The sequence below is a fragment of the Muntiacus reevesi genome, chromosome 13, assembly GCF_963930625.1.
Source record: "Muntiacus reevesi chromosome 13, mMunRee1.1, whole genome shotgun sequence".
In the NCBI taxonomy this organism is placed as follows: domain Eukaryota; kingdom Metazoa; phylum Chordata; class Mammalia; order Artiodactyla; family Cervidae; genus Muntiacus; species Muntiacus reevesi.
The window spans coordinates 11,269,964-11,282,025 of NC_089261.1; the positions used below are offsets into that span (position 1 = coordinate 11,269,964).

General features: G+C 42.7%; 2 protein-coding genes across 5 annotated transcripts in view; one reads left to right on the forward strand and one right to left on the reverse strand.

The window, feature by feature from the left end:
- MAPKAPK5 (MAPK activated protein kinase 5) overlaps positions 1–12,062 on the forward strand; it is a 28,149-nt gene that overhangs the window by 10,581 nt on the left and 5,506 nt on the right. For 2 of the 3 annotated variants that reach the window (XM_065904202.1, XM_065904204.1), the window contains 7 exons: positions 479–574; positions 4,153–4,233; positions 6,675–6,862; positions 9,028–9,148; positions 10,349–10,479; positions 10,752–10,873; positions 11,907–12,011. In XM_065904202.1, coding sequence (XP_065760274.1) covers positions 479–574; positions 4,153–4,233; positions 6,675–6,862; positions 9,028–9,148; positions 10,349–10,479; positions 10,752–10,873; positions 11,907–12,011 — 844 coding nt within the window. The remainder of the gene's footprint in view (positions 1–478; positions 575–4,152; positions 4,234–6,674; positions 6,863–9,027; positions 9,149–10,348; positions 10,480–10,751; positions 10,874–11,906; positions 12,012–12,062) is intronic. The other variant, XM_065904203.1, reaches the window with a different exon arrangement.
- Positions 1–12,062, reverse strand: part of TMEM116 (transmembrane protein 116) — a 123,741-nt gene that overhangs the window by 4,143 nt on the left and 107,536 nt on the right. Inside the window, exon 11 of one of the 2 annotated variants that reach the window (XM_065904209.1) lies at positions 7,767–7,868. In XM_065904209.1, the coding sequence (XP_065760281.1) occupies positions 7,770–7,868 (99 nt within the window). In that variant the 3' untranslated portion in view covers positions 7,767–7,769. Of the gene's footprint in view, positions 1–6,869; positions 7,869–12,062 lie in introns of those variants that run through there. The other variant, XM_065904207.1, reaches the window with a different exon arrangement.

Sequence of the window (12,062 nt, forward strand, 5' to 3'; positions counted from 1 at the left end):
GGGAAGGGGCAGGAATCTATGCTGTTATATGTTACCTTGAAACTTAATGGTTGTGTTTACAGTTAATCCCGATAAGGTGTTTTCCTCTCCGGCCCCAACCCATGCCCCAGATTACAGATTACTGACTCTGGCTATCATGAAGCTGACGTTAAGGGTGAAGCAGCACTCTAGACTGATGAGAGATGTTGCACAATAGTCAGAATCAGGGCACATGTGACTAATATCTTGGTTTAAGTGCTGCCTTTACAAGTTATGAAACAGGGATAACTGTGAGTGGGCAGAAATCCCTCATTTGTGTTTTACTAAGAACAGCTCCTCAGTATGAATCTTTGTGTCCAGACATGAAGACATGCTACTCATAGGTTCCAGTCCCAACCAGAAACTCATGAGAGTTCAAGGTGACATGTCTTACACCTGGATTTTCCTTTAACGTTTCCTGAGAACTCTGGAGCAGTGATTCCCATTTGTTTGATTTCAGGATGCCCCAGTGAAGTTGTGTGACTTTGGATTTGCCAAAATTGACCAAGGTGACTTGATGACGCCTCAGTTCACCCCATATTATGTAGCACCTCAGGTAAGCATGTGCTGTTTCTTCCATAGGATGCATCACCAGGCTGCCTGTAGACTCATATTTCTTCCATTCTACAGCATGAATGGGCATATATTACAAATGGAAAGGGGAGAACTCAGTTTCAGAAACCCATAGGCTGCTTAATTTGGTATAGGCATTTTATTCTTTTAACAGCAACCTTATTGAGGTATGATTAGTATACTGTAAAAATACTTCTCCCTTAAGTGTAGTTTGATGAATTTTGACAGATGGATACTTCTGCATGGACCTTGTCAAAATCAAGATGTAAAACAGTTCTATCACTTCAAAAACTATCTTGTGTGCCTTTGCAGTCATTCTGCTCCCAACTTAATCCCCTTAATTAAAACCACTGATCTACTTCCTGTCATTATTGGTTAGTTTTGCCTTTTGCAGAATTTCATTAGAATGGGATTCCTGTACCTTTTGTGTTTCACGTCTTCGACTCAGCATGTTTTTGAGATTCATCCATTTTGCTGTGTGTATCAGTAATTAGTTCCTTTTTATTGCTAAGTAGTATTCCATCATATGACTAAGCCACATTTGTTTTATCTGTTCACTGAGTGGTGGCCATTTAGGGTTGTCTTCTGGTTTTTACTATTACGAATAAAGCTGCTGGGAACATTCATTTACAGGTTTGGGGAGACATGCCCCTCCCCTTTAGGTAAAATCTTTTTTCAAAATGGTTGTGCCATTTCTTATCTCTAACTCAAGTTTGTTAGTATTTATAATCTTAGTCATTCTAGTAGGTATTTAGTGTTATTTCATTATGAATTTAATTAGAGCATTTTCCTCATGGCTACTGTTGGATATTTTTTCATGTGTCTATTGGCTATTCTGTTGTGAAATATGGGTACAACATTCTGTCTTGAAGTATGGTACAAATCTTTTGACCTTTTTGTGATTAGCTTTTATTTTCTCTAGATTTATATATAGAAGTAGCACATCGTATGGTGTTTTCTTTGTCGGGTGGCAGTTTCTTTTACTCAGCAAAAGTATGTTTATTTACCTAGGTTATTCATATGTCAATACTTCTTTCATTTTACTGCTAGAAGGTATTCCATGATGTGGATATACCATGGTTTGTTTATCCACTCATCTGTTGGTGGGTTGTTTTCAACTTCTGGCTGTTAAAAATAAGCCTGCTTATAAACATTTGTGCACAAGTTTTTGCATGGACACTTTATTTCCTTTTCTCTTTGGTAAATACTTAGAGTGGAATAGCTCTCTCATATGTTAGATGTGTTTAACTTATTTAGAAATTGCCAAGTTGTTTTCCAAAGTGGTCATTCAGTTTTACATTCCCAATCAGAAAGTTTCAGGGCTCTCAACATTCTTACTGGCATTTGGCATGGACAGTCTTTAATTTTAGCCATTTAAGTGACTTTGTAGAGATATTTCACTGTGGTTTCAATTTGCTTTTCCCTAATAGCTACTGATGTTGAGCATCTATTGTACTGCTTTGCTGTCTGTATATTTTCTTTGAAGTATATGTTCAGATGTTTTCCTCATATTTTAAATTGGATTGTTTGTTTTCTTGCTGAATTTGAGAGCTTTTAAAAAAATATGTTTTGAATATAAGTCCTTTATCAGATACATGCTTTGGAAAGATTTTTTTCCAGTCTGTGGTTTTTTCTTTTTTTCAAAATTGAAGTATAGTTGATTTACAATGTTTGAGGTATATAGCAAAGTGATTCAGTTATACACATACACACATATCATCTTTTCTGGGTATATGCCCAGGAGTGGGATCACTGGGCCATATGATAGCTCTATTTTTAGTTTTTTAAGGAGCCTCCATACTGTTTTCCATAGTGGCCACATCTATTTACGTTCCCACCAACAGTGTGGGAGGGTTCCCTTTTCTCCACACCCTCTCCAGGATTTATTATTTGTAAACTTTTTGATGATGGCCATTCTGACTGGTGTGAGGTGGTAACAGTGTCTTTCATTTTGGTGTGAAGACCAATTTGTTAATTTTTTAAAAAATTTTATGGGTTCTGCTTTTGGTTTTCTATCTAAGAGATCTTTGTCTAACCCAAGATCACAAAGATTTTCTACTATAAGTTTTATAATTTTAAGTTTTACATTTAGGTCTGTGATCCATTTTGACTTAATTTTTGTATAAGATGTGAGGTATAGATCCAAGTTCATTTTTTAGCATTGGATATCTAGTTGTTCCTATATATTTGTTGAAAAGCTATCTTTTCTCCACTGCATTGCTTCACAGACTTTGTCAAAAACCAGTTGAATGTATATGTGTGGGTTTATTTTTGGATTGTTCTACTTCGTTCCATTGATTGGTCTTTATGCCAATATCATATACTGTTTTGATTACTGACGCTTTTTAATAACTTTTGACACGAGGTAGTTTTAGCCCTCTGACTTTGTTCTTTTTCATAGTTATTTTGGCTATTCAAATTTCTTTATATTTCCATATGGACTTTAGAATTGGCTGTTGATTTCTACAGAAAAGTGTGCCGGAATTTTGACTAGGGTTGTTTGAAACATACAGTGCAACATGCGAGTACTGACAACATAACAACATCGAGCCTTCTGACCCATAAGCACGCTGTATTCCATTTATTTTTGTCTTTGGTTTTGCTCAGCATTATCTGTCTGGTTTTCATTGTATAGGTCTTTCACATCTTATTTTAGATTTATCCTTAATATTTTTAATGCTGTAATAAGTGGTATTTTCTTTTTTAGGTTTAATTAATTCACTTTATTATTCTTGTGTGAGAACATGAGCCTGGGTCCTTTCTGGACAGAGACTGTACTGTGGGTCTTTACAAGATAGTCAGTGAATTCCTGATAGGGAGCTTTAGTGAGCACAGTCACCTTCAAGAGGGCAGGTGTAAGATGGCTGTAGGCCTTAGAGGTGGCATCCAATGTGGCCCAGGCGAGGTTGCCCAAGGTGGCAGTGTGGCCCCTGGCCGAGGTGTAACAGTCTTCAGTACCTGCTGTCAGCGGCATGGTCCCGTGGTATGAAGGCCCAGACAGTAGCAGTGTGTCTGGGTACAAGGGTGACACCTACCAGCAGAGAGCTTCAGTGTCATGTCACCGCCACGGAACTCTGTGGGGTTTGCCAGTCTTGTGTCCCCAGGAGCCCCACTCCTGGGACAGTGGAGAGCTGGGCCAGGGTGATGGCCGTGAGGGTGGCAGTGGTTACCTTCGTGGAGCACTTAGCACCCAGACCCGTGTGACAATTACAGTCCCTCATGGCAGCAAATACCTTGAACCTGAGCCACTGACCAGCAAGTCTGCTTTCACTGCTTGCTGAGGCATTAAGAGATGCCCCTAGGAAAAAGTAATCTCAGGAAGAAAAAATAAATCTCCTTCAGGGACTGAATCTTCATGTCCTTGACCTAGGCAAATACTGATAAGTTGCTGATAATAAGAGAGAAAAAAGCCTTTTGAAAGTATTTAGAATTTTCAAAAATTTTTGATTGTTAACTGCCAGTGGCTACCCTCTTCAGCCTTCTAACATAGCAGTCTGTCTCAAGCTGCAGGTCACTGATGCGATGTTCAGTAAATTGTCCCCTTTGGTGTGACTCTGACAGGTACTGGAAGCCCAGAGAAGGCATCAGAAGGAGAAATCTGGCATCATACCTACCTCGCCAACACCCTACACTTACAACAAGGTAGGAGAAGAGAAACTAATCTCTGCCCCTTGGGTGAAGCCTGTATTCTCCTGTGAGGTGTTTGTGGTCCTTTGGGAAGGTGGCAGATTCTCTTTTTATCCCTTGATATTATATTGCTGCCTGAGAGACTGGAAGAAGCTACCTACACAGAAGAGTATTTGGAATTCAAGTTTCTCTCTGATGAAGTAAGATTCATACCAGTTTAGATTTTGTAGCAAGAACCAAAGGCCGTGGTCACCTGAAGGTTATTTATTTGACTAGCTGTACAGTCCACTGATCACATTTAAAAGATACATTTGTCCTGCTTTTTTGAGGTGGAGGCCATTTCAGAGGATATTCCTCGGCCATTTACGGTTCCGTTCTTTCTAACCCCATGAAATACCCAACTTAGAACAGTGTCTGATACACAAGGCAAGTGTCCTGAGTGGTACCTGTTTCTATCACAGTTGTTAATCTGTAGCCTACACATCAGGCCTCTCTGTCCTAAAATACAAGAGACTTAAGGCCTCTTGAAATAAGTCCTAGAGATCCTGGAGTCATGGAGTGGTTCAGAAAAGAATGACGCTGCCTGGGGACTCAGGGAGATATACAGATGACAGGGAGGGAGCTGAGGACGGCAGAAGGGCAGGCCAGCTCCTCCTGGTCGCACACCCTAAAGGGCACATGCACACACACACACAGACACACGTATCACAGGGCACACGGGCTCCTGTGGCACTCAGCACCCTCCACTTGGCACTGGCCCAACATGACTGGAACTCTACACATCTGCTTTCATGGTTAACCTGTTCAGTCCCCAAGTAAGTACTGCTCCACACCTTGCTCTACAAACTATAGGCTGCTGTGTCCTTATATAGTGAAGGTTGGAAGTGAGGGCTAGGCTGATAATAGTATCAGTCAGAGACTGCTTCCTGCTTCCCACTGTGGGCAGGAATTGAGTGGTAGAAGCACTTAGCTAATAGAGATCAGAATTTATTTGATACAATATTCTCAGCATGAATACAATGGATTCTTATGTGATACATTATTTCCCAGTACTAGTTTTTTCTCCTCTTCCTACTCTGTTTTGGAATCTAGTGGTGTTTGTGAATTTGCTTGGTATTCATAAAATTTATACTCCACAGATGAGTAATATATTAAAATAATAAGCTCATAATAATTTTGAATGTATATATATATTCATCTAGTTATAATCTTTACATTGGCAATTGAGTGAACACTGAATGCTACATTTGCAAGTAATTTTTTAAAGAAACATAATGTAATAAGATGTAGTTAAATTTTCAAAAACTAAATACATCTATCTTAATCTTAAAAAAAGAGGCAGGATACTTGCAGGGACCCCAACCTCAATCTGCCGCATGATGTTGGCTTCTGTGCTTAGCTTCACTCTTGACAGATGACCCTAGAGGTGACAAGATCTCTATAGCACCAGTTTCCTCATGTGAACAATTTTCCACATTTGAACTTTTTTTTTTTTAAGATTTCTTTTCACCTCTATGATTTTATAATTGTTTTACAGCATGGGCCATGTCGTTTATGAACCTTTACTAGTAGTATGATGCTGAGACGTGGCTGAGAGTACCTGAGGCACCTGCTTTTCTAGGCTTCTTACAGGGCAGCGCTGTGATGTGAGGCGCGAGTGGCCACAGCGGCAGGCTCCCTGGGCCGCCTTCCTCAGGCGGACACTGTTCTGTCCTGCCGTTCAGGAGGGGCTTGGGTTGAAGCCTCTGTGGACCCAGTTTCTGAGGCTGGTGGAACTGTGTTTAATTAAAATAGGAGTCCGTTATTAATAAGCATGCTGTGACTACAGGCCATGAAATCACCTGAAACCTACAGACTTGATAGTGGGTGGCAGTTTTGTTCCTTTCAGAATATCTTCCCAAGAATGGTCTCTTACGTGGGCACAGTGAGTCCTTGGCCAAAGGATTGCTTTCCACCCCCCGTTCTTCCCTGCCGTGCTTGTCCCGCATCTGTGTCAAACTGCTGTGAGCCTTTGGAAAATGACTGGTGCTGTTTTTGGGGTCAGCCCACCCGCATCCTCGCTATTTGTTCCTGTGCCCTCAACCCGCCAGGAGGCCAGAGGACAGGTTTCACAACAGCTGGCTTATACCAGTTACTTTTCTGGCTGGGGTCAAAGTGTCTTGCATCTGTACCCAATGGTCAGATAGCAGATTGGGCCTCGGCAGTGAGAATAAAAGTGACTTTTTACCCCAGATTGGCCTTGTGTATATGCTGTGCATATAGGTAGCATTGATAGCACATAACAAGGATAGAAAGGTTAATTCTCTTCAGACTTCCTGAAACTTTTCCATTCTCTGATAAGTGATTCTTGGTGATATCGGCCTGTGGGTATCAAGGGCTGTTATTGGGTCAGTTCTGGGGGCTTTATTTTAGAGCTGTGCCTCTGGTATGAGTGACTGTTTTCTTTTTGCTTTCAGAGCTGTGACTTGTGGTCCCTGGGGGTGATTATCTATGTGATGTTGTGCGGATACCCTCCTTTTTACTCCAAACACCATAGCCGGACTATCCCAAAGGATATGCGGAGAAAAATCATGACAGGCAGTTTTGAGTTCCCAGAGGAAGAGTGGAGCCAGATCTCCGAGATGGCCAAAGATGTTGTGAGAAAGTGAGTCTCTGGGCCTCTGGGCGGGGGGCCTTACAAGTGGTAGAACGCAAAGCAGTGTTGGGTAGAGAAAATTCTTTGTTTCCCAGGCATATATCTTCTCATTTTTATCATCACAGAAAATCTGCCCTGGAGTCTGAGATGAGAGTTCTCAGTATCCACATCTCGGTGAAATTGGAGCTGTACTCCCTCCTGTTGCATTCCTAGAATTTGTCCCTAAGGTTGAATCCAGGTCCCTTGCCAGCCACTGTATCTGTGAACATTAATTCAGACTCTAGGGTGTACCCTCCCTGCACGAAGGCCAGTCATTCGGGACTGACACGGTCCTGGGAGCTGAACTGGGCACCAGAATGACCACGTTGCCTCTGTCTTTCCCTTCCTCAGCTCCTGTGGGAGTGGGACTGTTGTCAGGACCTCAGTCCCATCCCAGCCTCCCTGCTGCTAGTTGTTTGCTCTGGCATATAGAGATAGAAAGGTTCAAAAGGACTAGGGCTGAGTGAGTGTGAGGGACACGTGACATTCGGAGTCCTCTGCTTCTTACAGGGCAGCGCTGTGATGTGAGGCGCGAGTGGCCACAGCGGCAGGCTCCCTGGGCCGCCTTCCTCAGGCGGACACTGTTCTGTCCTGCCGTTCAGGAGGGGCTTGGGTTGAAGCCTCTGTGGACCCAGTTTCTGAGGCAGGTGGAACTGTGTTTAATTAAAATAGGAGTCCGTTATTAATAAGCATGCTGTGACTACAGGCCATGAAATCACCTGAAACCTACAGACACGGTGGTGGGTGGCAGTGTGGCTCCTTCAGAGTATCTCCCCAAGAATGGTCTCGTACGTGGCCACGTGCTCCAGCTCCTCAGCTGGAGTTACTAAGAAGTCAGGCCTACATAGGGGGTGTGCTTGGTTTTTCTGCCCACCTGTCAGGGGATCTGCTGCCTGGGACTTCTGCGCTCTTCCAACATTGCTACTGCTTGGTCTTCACTGAGTAATTGCTCCTCTTTTGGTTTCAGTTTCTTCATCTGTAATGTGATAGAGATAAGCATTAAAGGGGCATTACCTGCGAACTGTCTCCTAGTAGTACAGCTATTTCTCTATGTAGAGTACTGTCTTTCGGAAGTGGAACTTGTGCTATTGGTTAGGTGTTTATGTATATAAAAAGGGATTCATTTCTAAAATATCCAGGTGAAGGTGTTTTAGGGGGGTGGAGGCAGTCTGAAATCTGTCTTCCCATGCGGTTCCCATGCTGTATTCTCTGCCACTTAACCAAAACATCAGTAGCCTGTAACTTCTCTGCAGTTCTACAGACTATTTCCTGTCACTAGAGTAACATTGATCATCTTCTGTCAGCACTGAGGGTCTTTTCTAAATAATCCTTTCTTTAGAATCTGAAGCTGTTCACAATGATCCAGAAAGTTACAGAGAACATGAAAGAGCAAGTAGGCACGTTGTCCTGACTGATGTTTGAAATGGGAGGCTATGTATTTGGAAGGAGTGCTGTAAAAGGTCCAGGGAATATGCTGGGGTGAGCTAGGAATTGCATGGGTATGAATGTACAAGATGGAAAGAACTGTGGTCAAAAGCTGATGGTACAGACAATACATTAGGCTTAGAAAGAAATGCTGTCCCCTTCTCAGATATTCGATTTTTAGCTTAGAATGTCTTTGGAGAAATGGTTCAGGGTTCGTGTCCTGCCATATGGTGATATCTAAGAGTTTTATCACAAGAAGCAACCTGGATTTTCAGAACTGTATGATCGCTTAACTAATTTTACAGCCACTGTTGGCCAAAAGAGTACTTTGAGTCCCTTTTGGAAATTATAGCCCACTGTCCTAGAAACATTAGTCTGGGAATTCAGTGTCTCAGGAACTGTGAGCCATGTGTAAGATTGATTACCTTACTGAACCTAGAACTCAGTCTGAGGTATCACTGGATTAAGCCTTTTCCTACTATTTTTAATCTCAATTTATTTAGTATAGATAGGACCGCCTAAGGACACAGTGCCCTCACAACTAACAGTTAGGGAAGAGACTCTCACCTCTGTCCTGCAGAAAGCCTAGGCTGTAAGAGTTGGCAGAAAGTAGAAAGTCAGAAGCTGGAGCTGGCTAGAACCAGACTCAGGAACTTCCTGGCCTTCTGGAAGCAACTGTGCATGGCAGCCTTTTGGCCTTTTCTCCACAGGCTCTTGAAGGTCAAACCAGAGGAAAGGCTTACCATCGAGGGAGTGCTGGATCACCCCTGGCTCAACTCAACTGAGGCCCTGGATAATGTGCTACCCTCTGCTCAACTGATGATGGATAAGGTTCTGAATGATGCTTGTGGTGTTGGCCAAAATGGTGGTGTTGGGAAGGAATGCTGGGGCTTGACTCAGTGAGGGGATTAAAGGCAAAACAATGCAGAGCACACAGTCTTTCCCAGAGAAACATCTCTGGTCTCCTGAAGATCAGGATTGGAAATAAGGAGCCTCCTCCCATAAAGGGCAGATCAAAGCCTGGTACATACACTAAGGGAACATTCAAAGTATCTTCTTCCACATTTGTGCTGTGGGGTTGAGGCAGAGAGCAGTATCAGACATCAGCCATCCTTTTGCCCAAGGGGTTTAAACAAGACTGGTTAGAAAAACCAATAAGCACAAAACCAAGAGGGAACACTCTCAGACATCAGAGCATGCTAAATTTTCTGTGAATTCTTATGGGAATTCAGAAAAAGAAGACATCTTTGAAGGGCTGTAATTAGGGAAGGGTTCCCAAAAAGAAGGCAAAACCCATCACAGTTATTAACTATTGTGTGGCACTTTTAAACCCCTTTACATGTTTAGCTATGAGCTGGCCTTGGAAGAATTGGAGTAGCGAGCACATGTGCCCACATATGGTGAACAACATGAGCAAAAAATTAGAGACTGAAATTCATCAGTGGGAAAAACAGCCTGATTTCATTAATAGGAAGTTGGTGAAATGGGTGTGACAGGGAAGGGCCTGGCTTTGAAAGTAGACAGAGGGGTGTGAGTCTTAGTAGGACCTAATTGAGAGGTTCTTACAGATTTTTGAGAAGAGTCCTGCCACAGGGAAGATATTTAGGGATGGTTAGTCAGACTTGCAGACTCACCAACCTAATACTACTACAGTAATCTAGAAGCTGGGAAGCTGCTCTAGGAGCAGAGAGGTAGAGATGAATGAATAGGCTCAATATTTTTGAAGACAAATTTCAGCAATTTGGGGTGACTGACTAGAGATAAGGGGACAGTGAGTATCACCAGGGCATATCTGGGCCCGTAGGGAAGAAGGGCTTGCTGTTGTGTGGCCCTTGGCTGGCCTAGTATTTCCTGGGCCCTGCTGACCCATGGGGAAGAGTCCGCTGCCTTTTCAAAATTTGTATACTGCCAAGCATAAGACTGAAATTACCTGCTTAGTTCTTTTAGAGATTCTCCTTCCCACTCGGTTAGATTGGTTTTTTAGGTGCCCAGAAATGAATATGAAAAACTGACACCAGTGTTTGCATTCAGGCGGTGGTTGCAGGGATCCAGCAGGCTCACGCAGAACAGTTGGCCAACATGCGGATCCAGGAACTAAAAGTCAGCCTCAAACCCTTGCACTCTGTGAACAACCCCATTCTAAGGAAGAGGAAATTACTCGGGTAACTGAACTTACTTCTTCGATTCTCCCTTCATGGCTGGTGTGGCCAAGGACAGGGTTCTGAAAGGTCAGCCAAGAGTCTTGCTGACCTTTTTTTGCCTCTTAGGAGGGTGGAGAGGATAAGTTCTTTAAATAGCAGCAGAAGTTAGAGATACTTTATAATTGTTTTATTTGAAAAATTTTGCCTTATGTTTAGTGTTTAGAGTTAACATCTGTTAAGAGCTGGGTTTTGGGGTCTCACTTTGTTATTACCTTTCTCCCAAACTTCTAAAGCACCAAGCCAAAGGATGGTGTATACATCCATGATCGTGAGAATGGAGCCGAGGATTCAAATGTTGCCTTGGAAAAGCTCCGAGATGTGATTGCTCAGTGTATTCTCCCCCAGGCTGGTAAAGGTCACACCATTTATGAATGCTCTGTGCATGACTGTGTGTGTGCATGTGTACATGACTGAAGGAGTGGTTTAATTGGAAGTTTTCTGTTTCACCTTGGTGTTATAAGAAAATAACGTATGTTATATACTCTAAGCCCACTGAAAAGAGTGGACGATGGGAACTCAGAAATGTGGTGGGTTCTGCCCCACCTTTGGCTTCCTATGTAATTTCTAGTTTGAGTTTAATTGCCAGTGTCAGGCATAACATGTAATTTTGTATTTTCTTAGTTCATTAATGAGATAACAGGATGGAGGATGGAAAATGTGAACAGGCTCAGGATTAGGTTGGGAAGGTCAGGAAGGTCGAGAAACACCATATCTAGAGCCCATATCTAGAGTACAAGGCTGTCATTAACTTGTGAATATAAAGAGAAGACCTCCCAAGTTCAGAAGTGGCGCTGGCTGCTACTGGTATCACAGGCAGACTGCGACTTATATACATAAGTCCTTTGAGTGAGAGCTCTCTTTCAGTATGTTCTCTTTCCACTTAATGGAATAGGACAGGCTTTTCTCAGCAGATGAATGAGATACTTCACGTTGTAGGCCTGAAAACTACTGAGCTGACCAGTCTTCCTAGATTCCTTGGGTTTTAAGAGAGCTCACATAGTGTACCTCAGGTAGCCTTCCAGAGTAGGAAATGAGCTTAGGAAGAAAGAAGGTAGCCCACTCGGCCTTGTTCTCCTTCCTTCTCATGATCTTGTAAGTTAACCAGGTGTTTTTGATCAGCAATAGCCCAACACTGCCTATTTCCCATCCCCCAGGGCTGAGACTGGGGGCCTCAGGGGATGTCTGTCAGGTGGTCAGAGTAGGAAGAATTCAGAAACCAGAAGTAGTCTACATGTAATGTAGGAACTAGCAGTTATGATAGTCTGGAAAAGCTTGCACCTTTAATGACCACTTCTCAATAAAGTTGGACATCCTGTTCTTCCATCTTTGACACTAAAACCCCATGATGCTGCAGAGGAATGCAACTTCTTTTTCATCTTTATCAACAGGAGAGAATGAAGATGAAAAGCTGAATGAAGTAGTGCAGGAAGCTTGGAAGTATAACCGGGAATGCAAACTCCTGAGAGATACTCTGCAAAGCTTCAGCTGGAATGGTAGGAGTCTTAATTATGCCTTTCCCCAGGAATGCAGAGAAGTATTTGTGT